Raw genomic sequence first — 17,500 nt, 5'->3', positions numbered from 1 at the left:
ACGCAATATGAAATACATCCCGGGTGTTCAGAGCGAGCTTTCAGGGTTCGCCAAGGTTCTTTTTTCCGGGCACTTTCGCTGCGCTCGTTGTATCCGACGCGGCGTGGGGGCCCGTGCTCCGGCGCCAAGCCTCCGCCACGCGGCCACGCCGCTCCGCCAGAGCGAACAGTCTGCGGGGAGAATAAACATTTTTGGGCGGACGGCTTAATTGCTACCGCATCGTTGCGCCTTGGTCGGTCAGTCGGGGGCGGTCATTTTCGGAGAAACTGGTGGAGAGCACCCAGGCGAAATAAAACTCATAATAAAAGAGCGGCCAAACAAAATTTGGCCCATCAAGCCCGTCGAAGGGTGAGGATAATGCTTTGTCAAGCTCTTGAGGCTTTTCGTTGCCCTCGCCAATAACAGCTTTGCTCTGCTGAGGTGGATCGTGGAAGGACGGGTCAGTGCCAATGACAATAACCTCAAAGTTTAGGGCCCGACAGCGCGGGGGCCCATTCTCCATTATCATTATGCCCTTTGTTTTATGTTTTATAGATACTCAAAGGCGCTTACATCTAAGAAGTAATCAAATGGAGAAGTAATAAAAACACGCCTCTGTTTGTCCTCTCTTCCTCTCGGCTGCGGGGTGTAGCTAGTTTCATTTGTGCGGGATCAATCTGTGTGTTGACAAAATGATTGTCCGTGCTCTAAGCTTGTCATGGGCAGAGATAACAGCGTTATCGCCTCAATTTGCATCCTCATTTGGATTACCTCGTCCTGATGCTTTGTTATGATACGGACAATGTCCCGGAGGACTTGACCGGTGTCCAGGAAACTCGGCTCTCGCCGCGATCGGTTCAGAGATTACCGCCGCGTTCCAATGGATTCGTCCCGACGCTCCGACAAACACGGCGGCGTGGCGCGGAAATGGAGAATCGCCACCGAGAACATCTGGAATTCCCCGCGGACTTAATGTGGAAACCTCGACAAATGAAACGACACACTGGGAGCAGTGCATCGGTTAACGCCTGGAAACCCCTGAAGGACTTACAACCACTTCAAGACGGACGGAGCCACCGGGGAAGCTGTGTTGCCGACGGTGACTACTGGTGGCACCATCAAATACGGGAAGCATGAGAACTAACTCAATTTAAAGAAATAAAATAAATAAATAAATAAATGACAATCATAGAAACATCAAGAGATAAGTGCTCCAAATGAAATCAAATAAAGTTTGTTTTGGAAGCAGCTGTCTTACCTGGGGACACAGGCGGTGGAGGTCTCCCCCTCTGGAGCCTCTGGGGCGGGGCAACAGAACTGGTGGAGAACTGTCTGGTTGCTGTTGAAGGAGAAGGAGGAGGGGGCCCGGTTAAGCTTTATTTTTTGACGTAAAGTTTAATAATCAAAGCTCTTCATTCTCAGTGTCGACGCTGGCGTGAGCCGGTCCAAAAAAAAAACAAAAAAAAAAAAACGCTGGCTGCTTAAAAACCATAAACCATAAAAACCATCGCGTGCGATCGCGTGCATGGCGGCTGTCATCGTAAGCAGAATGCGGTACGAAGGGGCCGGCTTTTACGCAGCTCGAATTTAAAAAAAAAAGCTGACGCGGCGGCACGGGAGATAAAAAAAAAAAAAACGTGGCTCGGTGAGTGGCAGTCGACCCGCCGACTTTTTTTTCAAAGTGTCTCAACCGGAAACCCGCCTGAAAAGTCGCAGCTTAACGCCCGCGCACAGCTCCAATGGACTGCGCTCGGTCGCATCGGCTCTGCGGCAGGCGGGGAGACGAGAAGGCTTTAGAGCGAGTTCACGGCGAGGTCAACAAAGACAAAATAACACGCTCTCATAACCGAACTCGGCTATCGAACATAGTGGCCGTTAACCCAGAGGGGTATGAATTAGTAATGCCGGTCGCATTCCTTTCATTGTGTTGCACTGTTGCGTGTGTGTGTGTGTGTGTGTGTGTGTGTGTGTGTGCCAGAGGTGTTTCCGACACCTCTGTCCGTCACACCTCTACTTTTTCGGCGCCATCCGTCTCCCCCGCTTTGATCAGTCCTCTTCTTTCACCCCTCCTTCCCTCCCCCTCCCCCCCGCCTTCCCCTCAGCCCTGTTGGGTTGATTTCCCATCATTCTCGGCGCATTCCCCATCCAACCTTAGACCCTCCTGCTCTCGGGAGCACGGCGCGCGCCGCAAATTTGCACGATTACTCCCGCTGTCAGGAGGATGCGACCGTTAAAAAGAAAAAAATAAATAAATAAATGAAAAATTGAAGAGCGGACGCCGGACACGGAGGAAGGAATTGCAGGAGTGAGGGAGCTTTTTACGAGAGAGTGAGGGACCGCGGCGGGGAGGAGAGTGGCGTCCGAGTCCGGGAGAAGCGCTCAGAGCGAGGGAGTTTTTTACGGCAGAGTGAGGGATGGTTAAAAGAGAGGAAGAGGAGAGGCGTGTGGCGTGCGGCGAGCTTCAATCCTCTCTCTTTGCGTCGCTCGATCGCTCCGACGCCCGTGGCCTTTACATAAGCCAGCCCAATTCTCCCCTCCCCTCGTTGCTCTCTGTCACTCTTCATCCCTCGTTCTCCACCTCCGGGGCGAGGGCAGAGAAAACAAGGAGACCTGTACGTCTTCTTAAGTACCTTCTCCCAGGGCCGCGACCGCTGCTCCTACAGCGCCGCGCTCCGCCGGCGCCCTGGGACGACTCCATCAGCCGACGCGGCGCGGCACGTTTGTTTCCTTAGAGTCCTCGGCGCAAGCGAGAAGGAAGTACAATGTGTGCACCTCCCGGACCAGGGCTGCCCAACTGGCGGCCCTCGCATCGATTCAGACCGGCCCTTTGAATACGGAGGGCGGGTGGCAATGAACTGTAGTTCCTTTTCAGACATACCTAAAGCGCTTCAGGTACCAAAAACCATATGACTACGCAGAAGCATACGTGCATTTCATTATATTATCTGTATAATTAAACGCATGTATCTGAAACAAATTAGTGAATGTTCAGCTTTTTTTTTTGGAAATTGATAAAGAGCGGAGTAACAAAACAGCAACAAAAAAAGAGAGCAATGTACAGCCATTCAAAAAAAGCTGTGTGTGCGTGTGTGTGTGTACGTGCGCGCGTGTGTGTGTGTGTGTGTGTGTGTGTGTGTGTGTGTGTGTGTGTGTGTGTGTGTGTGTGTGCGTGCGTCCCTCCCCACGTGTGCCTGGCTCTAGGGGGGGCGGCTATCTGACAATAACAGTGACAGACAGTGCAGGGGGGCTAGGACAGCTAATTAATTCCCATTGTTAATGGCTCCTCCTATTGTGTTCGCCTTAATGGCCATGACACTGCTGGGGCAATTCTTCTAATAGGTCGAGAACACAGACGGTCACACGGGGGACAAATTACCGGCTCCAGAGCTGCAGGTTTACAAGGATAAAAGTTGCACCGCAAATATATATTTAAATTGTGTAAAAAACATTTATTAATGAATCACGGGTTAAGGAATCAAATAAATAAATGTGCACGTAAGCAACTGAGCAACAATTGAGTCCAAATTTCCGAAGCAGCACCTAAACAGCAGAAAAAGAAGACTATAGCGCGTATATTAGAGATAATTGATTTTTTTTTTTCATCTTATTTCAGAAGTATTGTATCATCATGTAATATATATATATATATATAACCATATTGTGACCCTCAATTTTGCAGTATAAAGTAATGATGTGATATATTTCTCATCATATGAATATGTATTTATATTGTGGCAAATTTCTAGTCCCGCTCTCTCTTTCTGATTAACACACAAAAGCACCCACACACACAAACTCACGTTGAGTGCTAAGACAATTCGCACATCCCCCATGTTCAGGATTACACCCACTATGTGACAAATTATCTCTTGAACTCCAACTTGAACATCGTCCTTTTTTCCGATATCACACACACACACACACACACACACACACACACGCACACACACACACACACACGCACACACACAGACACACACACACACACACACACACACACATAAACACACACAAACAAGCAGCTTGTTTGAACAGTGCACGCTGTTTGATCAATCTGTCTGCGGAGCCGTCGGTGTTGAGGATTAGACCCAAACTGTCAGACCCGGCCTCAGCTCAAATGGTGGCCTAAGCACCTAATACCTGCTATAACAGATCCATAAACGTCCTTAAGCTCCTGCACACAGACGCTGGTAAGTGCGGAGTGCGAGCCACCACCTCCCGCCATGCACAGTGATTACATTGTGATTCTCCTGTCTGGATTGTACGGTGATCTACTCCTCAACTTGTTTATATTTATATTGATAGTGTTATCTAGACTTGTATAAAATAAATAAATACATAGATAGATAGATAGATAGATAGATAGATAGATAGATAGATAGATAGATAGATAGATAGATAGATAGATAGATAGATAGATAGATAGATAGATAGATAGATAGATAGATAGATAGATAGATAGATAGATAGATAGATAGATAGATAGATAGATAGATAGATAAATAAACAAATAAATAAATAAATACATAAATAAATAAATAAATAAATAAATAATAATAATGCATCTCTGCTGGCTGATATAACATCCGTACTGCAATAACTCCAGGTGCATTGGAATCTACGAAGGCCAAGAATGGCAAATACTTAAAACGACCTTAATGGAATCAAAGGTAGTGGTTGTTTTCATTTAAATTTAATGACTTATTTCCTTTTTTTCTGTGATTCTTGTTGCCCTTTTATCGCTTCTAACTAGAAAAGGAAAACAGATCTTAAGCAGTAAAATAAGCTGAAATTCAACCCAACCACGTGACTTTTAAGGAGCAATGAAATATGCTGGTTTTTGGTCACGCAAATTTTTTGAGAATGCGACTTGACAGCGCCAAAGGAAATGTTTTAAGTGACTTTTTTAAGGCATCATTCCATCATGTTTAGGGCGGGACCGAAGAGTGCCATTGGGACACATTTAAACGGCAAAACGAGAGAAAAGGGGAGATTTGTGGCTGTTCTCTGGCTGTATGACCTTGACCAGGAAACACTGAAATGAAGATTTCTTTACATAGGAGGTAAATATGTTCGACGTGAAGCAGTGAAGAAATATAATTTGGGGTTTTATCACTCTTTTAGCAAAGGTTTTGGGCTTCCAGGATTCAACCCTATAAATAGGAAATGGGGGTTAAAAATGGACAGACTGGGCTTCTTTAGTCACATCTCAATTTGGCCATATAAGTCTTCTGATAATTAAACATCATCCAGAATTTAATGCTTTTACTTCCATTTGGAAAATTGGCGGTGGCCCTTACATTAAGTGATATTTTATCACAATGTTTTACAGGCTTGAAATGCGTCACATTTCTAGGAGGCAATAAACTGGCAATACATTAAAATTTAGTGGTGAACCTTATGAGTGTGAGTACATACAGGTAGATACACACACACAACACACGCGAACACACGCACACACCCACACACGCACACACACACACACACACACACACACACACACACACACACACACTTGCATACACATAATACATATTTTGGTCCTGAAAGCTTTCTGAATCAATCCCCTTCTGGACACCAGCACAGACAAACACACAAACACACACACACACACACACACACACACACACACACACACACACACACACACACACACACACACACACACACACACACACACACGTACACACATATACAAAAGCACACAAATATCTATACAGAAACTGCACATACTGAATTAATAAAATAAGCTTCCTTGAAAGGTTTACGTCAGCACGGACTACGGGCAGCCCTGGGAGGTTTAAATTTGCCTACCGCAGGACAGAGAGAGAGGGAGGGAGAGAGAGAGAGAGAAAGAGAGAGAGAGAGAGACAGAGAGAGAGAGAGAGAGAGAGAGAGAGGAGTCCGAAGCAGATGGACGCGAGCGAGACCAATGTTTCCATGCAAAAACCCAAGAGGGGGGTGGAAACATTATCCTTTATATTCCTTGGAAAATTCCTTTCGCGACGTCAGAGAGGCAGCAGCAGCAGCAGCAGCAGCAGCAGCAGCAGAGTTGCACTCCTTTTCTCTTCCCTTCATCCTCTACCATCTCAGGCGGCTCACTTGTTATCATTTGACTCCCAGATCTTATACATTTCATCCATAAACACATAAGTATTAAACCATTTTTGCCCCTGAGCTCAGATTTGATGGAACATTAGGTCTGTCTGCTCTTGGACCAGCGCTATACAGTAGTACATATCTGGGCTGAAAGGCTTGGGGATGGACAGAACGATGGCAGGGGCTGCAATACTGTTATGTAATATAATATAATGCATGATGGTATGTGTTATTAATAAGTGGGCCAATCTCGTAAACAGTTATAGCGGTTTTAAAGGAAAACTCTGGTATGTTTTAAACAAAACTTTATTTTTCGAACATTGGGAATCAAACCCGAGCGATTGGCATCGCATTGGTTTTAAATTGATGCAGCTCTTAGAGAATAGCTGTTGCAACACAAGCAGTAAATGTTGCAATCGGACGAAGAGCTCTCTGCATATGCGAGGCAAAGTCAACTTGACGTTTGGAAGTAAACAAAAAAACCAAGGCGTAAACAGAAAGTTGCCACTATTATTTCTTTCCCCGCGACGCCAGCCTGGTTGTAGTTACCCAGGGTACTGCACCTCCATCTGGTGCCTTCAGTGCTGTGCAGTTCTATCAACTGTTTCACATCAGCCGTGGAGTCAAGCTACATCGACTGCAGGGCTATTTGGGAGCCGGCAGAGGCTCAAATTGAAATGCCGTGCACCGTCACTTGACAGCCATCAAACACGCACGGTTGTCAAACATCAACGCGGGCATCGCGCTAACGGGGAGATTCCTTTGTTGTGGAGTTGCGGTGACATCAGACACACATCAAGAATTAAAGCAGCGCTCGCCGTTTGTCTCAGCGCCCTGAAGTAGGAGTGAAACCAGCTCTCCAAAAGGCCGCCGGGGTTTGAAGACAGCTTTAAGGCCTCAAGTGCCGGACAATCCTCACAAGCCGGAATCTTTGGTGAATGGCAGCCATATGGAAACACCCAAAGATCTCTCAATAGTACAGCGTCGTAAATATCTGTGACGAAAACTGTGCGTGCAAAAGAAAGAAAAACTGCATCTTTTGGAGGACTAGACAGAGGCAACAACCATCCACTTAAAGCAACTTAGCGCCGCAATGCCTCACTGGACCTTCATCTCCTCCCTATCTACTCGATCAGTTCCATCTTGCCATCCTCATTTTCATTGTTCTGGCTTGGGTGTCCCATTCGCTCTTCTTGATAGGCCTTGATCCACGCTCCTCCCGTCATGTTGCTGATACGAGTCATCCGCCCCTTCCACGGGCAGAGCGTGGCTGATGGTGCAGTGGGTCACGGAGGCCGAGGGCACGGAGTATGGGCTGGGGACACTGATGACGTAACCGGGGTGCAGCGATGGGCCACGGTGGTTCCATCGAAATAATGTAAATGTCAAGAAAACCCATGTAGAATGTGTTGTATTTTTCTTTGGTTTGTTTACATTAAAAGATAAGAAATGATCTCTCCTTTTACAAACACTGATCGTCTGACGAGAGAGAGGAAGGTCGAAGGTGTGTGGCCAAGTGAAGGAGGGTGAACTGTTTATCATGAATAGTACATGAACCAATGCCGAGGCATGGCCAAAGAGTTCTGTTTGTGGACAGAATGTGTTGAGAAGGCCTCTGAACGCCCTTTGGACATGCCACGTCTGTTCCGATCAGCTATGCAAAGCCTTGTAGCCCAAGGTGGATGGATTTCAACGTAACTATGGGTCATGAATTTAACCATACCTGACATTTCCCTCGGCAGTGTTTGGTTGTGTGTGTGTGTGTGTGTGTGTGTGTGTGTGTGTGTGTGTATGTGTGTGTGTGTGTGTGTGTGTGTGTGTGTGTGTGTGTGTGTGTGTGTATATGTGTGTGTGTGTGTGTGTGTGTGTGTGTGTGTGTGTGTGTGTGTGTGTGTGTGTGTGTGTGTGCGTGCGCACGCGCGCGTGTGTGTGCGTGTGTGTGTGCCTGTGTGGGTTTTAGTATGAGTGTCTTGCAGCGGATATGTTGATTATCGTATAGCAAAGAAAAAAGGGCTGACAAGTAAAAACAAGCCTAAAATGTAAAATGTCAACTGAGCTCATTGTGATTGACACTATATGAGAATTACATGCATTGCCTTTGGAAAGCAACTGGGGCAAAGTAAAGTACAACCAGTGAAACATGATCCAAGAGGGTTCTCTGGCATATCCGCATGAAGACAAAACATACACACATCCAAAACATAATCCCAATTCTGTGAGCGGCATGAGTACGCACACACACACAAGCACACACACACACACACACACACACACACACACACACACACACTGAGCTATTAGGAAATGAAATCTCTTTGACAGATGGGTGGACCCTGTTCCATAAACGGTTTCTCATTTGTTTGAGGGATTTCCCATGGAGGTCATATGCTCACTGACCAATGAAAACCTTGCCTCCACATTATCTGCTCTGGGCAGCTAATGCAGCAAAACAATAAGGGATGGCCCGTCTCACCGCGCGCCAGTGATGCGGTGTTGCGAACTGCGCACTCCCCTTGCCCCGTTCCTCCAAATAAAAAGACTGTGGGTTTTTTTCGTTTGGATGTAGGCTATTTTCATTCTACTCCATTCCTTATTGCATCAAAAAAAGAAGCACTGGGTGTAATGGACCGTCCATAAGGGACACTCTCCTACCCCCCCACCCCCCGGCCCCCTCCCCCTGGTGCGTGTAAGCGTGGGCAGAGGAAGGTCCAAATGAATATTTGCACTGGGGCCTATCACCATCACGCCACTGGAAGGACCAACACTGAAATAGATTGTGTTGCTTTCCAAATGATTGTGAACTTAGTTCAGGGAAACACAAATGTCACAGCTACACACACTGTGCACTGAGCTGCTTGAAGCAAAAAAATAATAAAAGTTTCTGTCGCCATCTACATTGTGAAAGTTTTATTGGGGAAGAGGAAAGTCCACCTCAAAACTACGCTATGAAACACTTTCATGTAGAAATAGCGGGTTCCTAAAAAGCTGAATAACAATGTCAACAAAGAACACATCCGTCCATCCACAGCTCCACCTACTCGGGGGCTCAGGTTCATGACTGGCGGTGTTCTCACCACTGAGCTCCATAAGAATACACAGACACACAATAAATAAACAGAAAAACATTTCGCCGTAAACGGCCCCAAATACATTTTTCCATCCCATGCGGGTTCCCCAGCCTCTTCAGCCATTTCTTTCTTTTCTTCACCTTTGCCTCCTCTCGGTTTGCTTCTCCCACCATTTCGGAACATTATGGAAAAAACTCGACGATATGTGCAGCGACCTCTCGCAGCCACAGCCGCTCCCCTGCAAAGCTACAATGCTCAGGTTCCAGCTTTTATTATTCCCTTATATGCAATCAGATTGAGTGATGCCGGATGTGTAAAATGTTTGCATTTCCACGTGCAACTACAATACTGAAATATTCAGATTGTCCACCAATGGCACGTACACCGCAGTGATTGCCCATTCGGTTTGCACAAAAAATTGAACGGATTAATTGGACGTGTGAATGATTTAACTCTGACGACGAAGAAACGCTACTCAGCCGGCGGAACAAGGCTGACAGCATCAGAAGCCATTACATTTGTCCATCAGCCAATCCTCTGTAAAATATGATGTCATCCAAAGCGCCGGGCACGTCAAGGGCAGCACATCCGTCTTCCAGTGAGTCAGCGTGTCACCGCGGTGATGGGGGACCGCCACCCAAACGGACCGGCGCCCGGTTTTGACGTTTCGATTGATAGCCATCTTTGAGGAAAAAGGGATGTGTGGGAGGACACTGTCGCCGTTCAGTAAATTCGGGATGCATGATATTGACCATCCCATCTGACATGATACTGATATGTGACGATGCTCTGAAGCTTTGTCTGCATGAAGCGGTGACCAGCACGCAGCTTAATGTCAGAAAGATCTGACTTATTTTATTACATACCCTTTTCATGGCAAAAATTCAACTATATAATTAGGTTGGTTTCCTTTACGGAAATAGCCTCTCAACCGACGACTGAATGATCCACATGCAGCTGAGTAAGTAAAAGTGAGTAACAAAACTTCCCTTCCGACTTCCCTTCCATCAACATTTCATGGAGCATAATTAATGCATATCTGTGAGATTCCAGTAAGCTTACCAGTATATAGTGCATCCAGAGTACGTTTGAGTGTTTTTCCATTTTCCTTTTTCCAGTCCCGTGAACCATGACCTCACTCTGTCGTTCCGTCCGCCTGTCGGTGCATTTCTATTTATTTCCCCACTTGAAAAACGTTCCTTTAATACTCTCACCCAAGTCCATGTTTCTGAAAACTAGATGACTGCCAAAATTTAATTAAAACTGAGAAACACTCGAGCAAACAAAACAATTTTAGTCCTCTCGCTGGCAGACTGATGGTCGGCACAATTATAATGGATGAACATGAACAGTCGCAAAGTGACAATCAGTACCACTATTTTACGTTACAAAAATGGAGTGCAGGTGCATCTTTGTATACAAAAAATGAGACGGTTAAGACAAGACTAGTACTTAAAACGCCCAGAGAGAACGCAAATGTCCAGTTTTCCAAGCTATGAAAACTGGCTCACATTTCAGGAAGGTCATTCCAGCCTTGGCGGAGCAGTGAGGACCGGAGAGGTCTGGACGGTTCAACGTTCTGAAAGCAGATCAGAGATGTACTTAGGCGCTGAGCCGTTGAGAGCTTTATTTGCTAGTGGCACGATTTCTGAATCAATTCTCCGCTGTAGTGGGAGCCGGTTGTGGAGGTATAAAAACAGCTCTAATCTGTTTTGTTTTCTGGGCTCTGGTCAGGCCTCTAGCAGCAGCGTTCTGAATAATTTGTGTCTCCCCTACTGTATTGTAAGTAACAAATACATTTTCTGAGTCAGATTTGCATGTCGTAGATGTTAAATTTTCACTTTTTAAAATATGATAAAAAAAAAAATGTAAAAAAGGATGTGGTTTTTGAATTTGAGTTTGAAATTACGTTGACCCAAATCCTCAATGATATCGAGGCTTGTGTCATTATCATACTGAAAGATCGCCCAGCTGCATTGGGACCTGTCAGACCGGCGACCTGAGACAAAAAAAACAGAGTATCATCTGTATAATTGTGGTTGTGAATGTTATTTTGTCAGGAAAAAAAAACATGACCAGGTGGGAAAATGTAGATATTGAATAACAGAGGGACCAGAATAGAGCCCTGTGAGACTCCACATGGTCAAACCACTAACAGAAGATAACACACTCTGGCTCGTTAGATTTGCTGTTGGTTGCTGTACTGGACAGTACGAGAAATATCACAGCCATCACAAGTGTTTGTATTTTCATGTTCCAAATATCAGAAAAAGGCTACAATAACATTTATATTAATAGAAGTTATTGGTTAGAATGCAGGTACTGCTGCAGCTGCTACAAAGGAAAGTGGAAGGTCTGTTGAAAGCCTGGAAGTCAAAAGTAAATAGAGCGAATGGCTTTCAGAAGTATACTAGTAGTAGTTTTTTAATGTCCATCTCTAGGAAATTTGATTTTATCTACATGTGCATGCATGCACGGGGCCTTATATACTGTACATTATGACTGCTGAGTCTTAAGTATTGGTGCTCATGGTACTCCTCTGTTTAATGAATTAAACCAACATCTTTAACTGATAGCATGTCCAATTTTGTGTCCTTTAGGGGTTGGGAAATCTCTCTCTCTCTCTCTCTCTCTCTCTCTCTCTCTCGCACTCTCTCTTTCCCATGCACAAACATAAGCATATACCGTCGTGGGAAAGGAAATGTCCTTGTCTAGGCGGAGGTCCCTTCCCCACTATACAGTGGCACCCATCGCAACCTCTAACAGCCCTGGAACTAACACATGCATGATTCGAGGCGTTTACACATTGAGCCCGGCGCACGCACGAATGCTCACGGAGGGATGGCTTACAGCTGGGATTTCACCTCCGCTTTGCACAGCGTGTGCTAGAAAACAGCTAATGTTCACCGAGGGAGCAGGGAATCACCCACCAGCTCCAGCCTGGGAGAAATGAAGCAATTTAAAAGCACTACGCACCAAATGTGATATTCATGATTTGGTTTGCAGCGGCGACCGTGCCAAGCCACCTTGTCACAACCAGGCAGACGTGCCTGCCGTTCATACTCAGGGATAGGCAACAAGTTTATAATGGGGAGGCTTGGAAAAGAAAACTGAAAAGTTTAATTAACACGGATTCAGTGGTAGATACATGGGATCTACACTGGATTGAGGGTGGCACGTTTCTTGTGCATTCAGCTGTACTGAAGCTGTGTTAAATGTCACAAGAGTACCTTTTAAATGCCTTATTGAGTGGATGTGACCAGTCAGCTGACATGATCAACTTATCTCAGTTGGAGAGCACAACTCAATCCAATCTGGATCTGAATAATAAACGACATATGAGCTATGCAAACTGTATGTATATCGCTACACTAAAATATATGTTAATACTGCCCAGCATGAGCTCTAGGGATCTCAGTTAGATTAGGTGCTTGGTCTTTGAGTTGGCCTTTGACAGCCTTAAAATGGCGCTAAGGCACCTTGAGCTCAAGGCTAGAGTATCTCTAAAGGGTTACAGCGGCTGCTCAGTGTTGGCCATGTTGGCAAAGCTCCCGGCCTATTGATCCGAGAGCTTCAGAGCCTCCCCAAGCAAGCACAGACTGCAGCATCTAGCAGCCGCTCAGCAGGGGAACGTGATGTATAACACACTGTGTATATCTGTGTGTGTGTGTGTGTGTGTGTGTGTGTGTGTGCGGGTGCTCCTTCTGCCCATGCACTAATGTGGAACCTCTCTGAGTGCTATCACACCCCACTTTATTTTGAGGGTGGCTGGCACTGGCGGGAGATGGCATACAAGATGGCATACATTCAGAGCAGGGGTTGGGGCTCAGCCAGCAGGAGGAGAATGGGAGCATAGGGGGAGAGGCCAGAGGGAGAGGCTTGGACGGGTGAATAGCTTTCATCCAATGTGGAAAAGGGCACTGTCTGCCAAGAGGCATGAGGCTTGTTGGACACTCTTGAGGTGGCATGTATGTTTCTGTGCCTGCACATGTGTGTTTGCGCGTGTCAAGGATAGGGATGGACTGATGCCACTTTTCAATACTCATACCGATTCCGAGTCCGAATCCGACTAAAACGCTGCGATCGACATAATAATCTATCCTACTGCATCTCAGAAAATCCAAAATCAGGATCCTTCCTTTAATACCTGCCATGCTTGACACAGATCAGGATATCACATTCTTCTAACGTCTGGGACTTGTATTGTTATGATACCGGTACTCTACGCTCCTGGGCCATCACCAACGGAGAGTGCTAAGGAGACGAAACGAGGCAGTTTTGATACGCACTCTGCTAATGCGTGGGAGGTAGGGAGCTGCAAAGAAACACCTGGAGCTATATGAGAACCCCGTGGTTTTCCACCTGAGGCAAGAGGACTGAATTCTGACAGGCACATTCACCGGCGCGCACACACACACACGCACGCGCGCACGCATGCACACACACACACACACACACACACACACACACACACATATACTCCCTTTCCTCCAACTTATCCTGTCACTGTATTTCAGTCTATTGCAAACATACATACACTTGACAGCCCCCAAGTGTTTAAAGTGGGGTAAGGGGGGGGGTGGACTGAACTGTTGTGCCCCGATGGGAGATGAGCTAAGTAGGGGAGGAGGAGAGAGAGGAAGCAGTTCTGTGATGGATGGGGCCTCGACCTGAATACTCAACTGGACTCTGGAGGTGGCGACTGTGGAGATCAGCGGCTGATTACCAGGAAGAAGGGGGGGCGCCGGGCGGCGGGTTTAGAAGGAGAAGAGCAGGGATGTGGGAACCGCGTAGGAAATTTGGGGAGATAACGGCGCCGGATAGAAGGAGAAACAAAAAACGAGATATGGACCGTGAAAGAGAGAGCGAGAGAGCGAGAGAATAATGAGCCGGATAAAGGGTATCTTTTGGAGGGCAGGGACCGGCTGGCAAAAGAACGGGAGACAAGAACAGAGGCTGACGGGAAAGGGACAACGAAGGGGAAGGAGACGGCGCCGCTCAGGGATCTCTCTGTTCTATCGCACGGGGCCCCTCAAGGATCTGACTGAAAGCCGTGAAAAGATGAATTGTCATACAAACACGGCAATTTTTTGGTTGATTTTACGCTCCTATTGCAGTACACTATACGGCTATAATAGTGTAATGATACACATCCATTTTATGAAGAAGCTGTCTGTTGACGTTTGACATTGGAATGTAAAAACTCGGGCTATTGACAGCTGAACCCAAGCGATGGAAACCAAATTCACTTTTGATTTATTGCGACATTTCTAAAATTGGTTTAACATTCAGTTCAAATCATTTACCATTCAGACGATCACGTATCATTGAATTATCAATTACGAATATGATTCCGCAACGAATGAGGAGTGTATTTGATAATTTTAAAGGGCCTTTTCCGTCCATCCATTCCCAAACCTTGTGCGGTTAACTGGCTCATGCTGAAAACACCCAGTCCTGCTCGCCCACATCACTCGGGACACGTTAAATCAGACCAAAACCGACACGACCGCGCTGTGGCCGCCCACCGCGCACCATCGTGCACAATCACCGGCCCGAGCGCCTCAGCACCCAACACCGCCGCGCCGCCAATTAGAGCCAGCCGCCGGGAAGGGGGGGGTGCCACAACGCGCGCCGGTCCCCGCGCACAAAAGTCCCACGCCCCCATATTTTTGTTTTCCTTTCGCTCCCGAGCAACGGAATGCTTCGATGATTGACGGCGCCGTTCCCCGGCGAGCGTGTCGCTTGTTAGGGGGGTAAACAGCACGTCCCGAGCGCTGCCTGGCGACGGCGACGACGTTTCGGGATGCCGACGGGCGGGACGCGAGGAGGGGATGTAAAAATGAAAATGTTAGATTTCGACTTAACCTGTTTACCCTTTCAGCGCATCGCTTGCATATCAAAAGGACAAACTCCTACAGACGCACGTACACAAAGGCGCACTGTACTGTGCACGCAGCTGTGAGCGCTATAAGGCTCGGCTCTTTTTCGATTTTGGGTCTGACTCGGTCGATATAACGTGTGATGAACGGGCGGGCGAGGGAGCAGCCGGAAGAACGGGAGTCGAAAGAGTCGTGAATGGGATTGTCACGAGAATCAATTGATTATATAAAAATAATTAATTCGGGCGGTAGAATGCAAACCGTGAATGGCAAAAATAATGGCCTTGTATCATAATTGTAGTTGCGTCGCAGGGACTGCCCGATCCTGAGTCATTTTTCAGATTAGTTTCGAAAAAGGACAAATGGTTCAGGTGCTTAAACAGCCTCGTATTGTTGCCCCCTTTTATTGAGTCGGGGGATTGACGTAGAACCCATCAAACCCCCGTTAATAGAACTGTATCACCTCTCCTGTGACAGCGCGGCGATCCACCATCTTGTTTGGCCGGGATCGGCGCTCTAAGTGCAAATTAGGATGCGGCTCCACGCGGCGGGCCCTTTTTTTAAGTCACTGCGCTTTGTCATCTTTGTCATTAACGGTGAGAAGTACAGTAATCTCTCGCTTCGCTTCATCCCTTTCCTCCCCTGTCTCGCTCTCCATTTCTGTCTCTCCGTCTTCCTTCCTTTCTCTCTCGCTGTTCATTGCTCAACAGAGGTGTGATGGGTGGGGGTGGCGGGGGGGTGGGGGGGGGGGGGGGGCGGAGGTTGCGGCTGGGGTGCGTGAGTGGCGAAACACGGGGGGGAGCCCACTCATTGGATCCCTGTGACATTTACTTTGTGCTACTCATAATCTGTGGGCCTCTCCTTATCTGCCTTTCCATCTATCTGCGTGCCAGTAGGTGGGTGTGGAAAAGGTCATTTTGCTGTGCATGCGAGAGTTTACTATTACGGATGCTCTTTAGGAATTATGTATTGAGGCGCGAGGCGCTGAAACAATCTGGATGAAAACACACAATACGGCCGATTGGAACAGATGGGCCCCAGCTCTGTGTGTGTGTGTGTGTGTGTGTGTGTGTGTGTGTGTGTGTGTGTGTGTGTGTGTGTGCGCACGCGCGCGTCTGTGGAAGGAGGTTTACGCACATCGTGTGTACGTGAGGTATTGCATTCGCGATGGGAGCAGGAGCTAGGCTAGTCGTTTCCACCCGCAGCCATGCATTGAGCTAGCACAGTTAGCATGGAGCCCGTCGCTCTCTCCGCACTGGGTAGACTGGGAGGAAATTGATGTTGACCTTCTCGTCCCAATCTGGGCAGGGCGGGAACAAGAAGAGAAATTTCCCCCCGACAAACCTTTTCAGGTGCCGAGCCGGGCTCTAACGGCATCGAGAGAGGGAACGAGAGGGTTGCAGAGACAGAGAGAGAGCGACACATTCCAATGTCTCACTTCAACTTTGAGCACAATGCATCAAGCGATACGCGGCTGCACTTATTCCTTCTCCCTCCAGACGCCAGTGCAGTTCATTTGAATTGAAACTTTTTTTCATCAGCGCACAGAAGCCCGAAGGAGGGGATTCTAGCAACAAGCTGATAGGAGGGGGGGGGGGGTTGGCGGGATTCAGTCTGATGGGTTCTCGCGTTTAAAAAGGTTAGTTCACAAAGGCGGCCGGAGCTCTTACTGCATCAAAAGGACGATGCACAAATGATAGGGTACGACAGCGGCGGTTACCATGGCGTCTCCCGCGCGACTGTGGTGGAGTGCAGCTCCGTCAATGCGTTTCGAGCATATGAAGAGATTAAATGCATCTGGACGACGATCGACGCGCCGCCGTCTTTCACGTCGAGCCCGCTCGGGTGTGGACCGTCCTTGTCAGGGACGACGAACGTCTTTGCTTTTTGACGTCCATAAACGGCGGCCAGGAACGCCTTCGTTCAAAGCGTCTCGAATTCCCAGTTGATCGGCTGCCTGTGTTGAAAATATCTGTTTACAATCGTAATGTCGCTAATTACCGCCTCGCCGGCCTGAAAGAGGCCTCCCTCTTTTCGGGTCCCTCTTCGGGGTTTTCCTTGTTTATTTTACCTTTAACTGGGGGTTTTGGGAGTTCCTTCCTTGCTCATCAGAGTGCCGTAAGGTTTAAGAAATGATCTCCAAATGATCATGTACCGTGGGCGTGTAAGCCCTTTGGGGACGTCTCAGTGACGAGGTGGCATCCGGGTGGGAATAAGACTTGACTGAACTACCCCCACCACAGCCTCGAAGGGAATTAAGCTACGGATTCCAATTTATATTGAATTCAAATCCAAACGTGTCTAATAAATAACATCAGACCACAAAAAAAAACTGTGCTACAACGGCCGATAAGTCGAAAAAGGAAATGTGATATTATTGGGATCTTTACGAACACAGCTTCATTTTTGCAATCAAATGTTATCATCTTACCATTCACTAATCTCTGTTTAGAGAAAGGTAAACAGTTTTAA

At 47.2% G+C, this 17,500-nt stretch overlaps 1 protein-coding gene across 1 annotated transcript in view; it reads right to left on the bottom strand.

Moving 5' to 3' along the window:
• The window catches only part of LOC307246636 (IQ motif and SEC7 domain-containing protein 3-like), a gene marked incomplete at both ends in the record, with an annotated part of 50,481 nt that overhangs the window by 30,975 nt on the left and 2,006 nt on the right, over positions 1-17,500 (bottom strand). Inside the window, one exon of the mRNA XM_080022622.1 lies at positions 1,238-1,318. Coding sequence (XP_079878748.1) covers positions 1,238-1,318 — 81 coding nt within the window. The remainder of the gene's footprint in view (positions 1-1,237; positions 1,319-17,500) is intronic.

This window comes from Zeus faber (genome assembly GCF_960531495.2).
Source record: "Zeus faber genome assembly, chromosome: 21".
Lineage (NCBI taxonomy): Eukaryota > Metazoa > Chordata > Actinopteri > Zeiformes > Zeidae > Zeus > Zeus faber.
The sequence above is the reverse complement of the archived record's forward strand: the minus strand, read 5'-3'. Positions and strand labels throughout refer to the sequence as shown.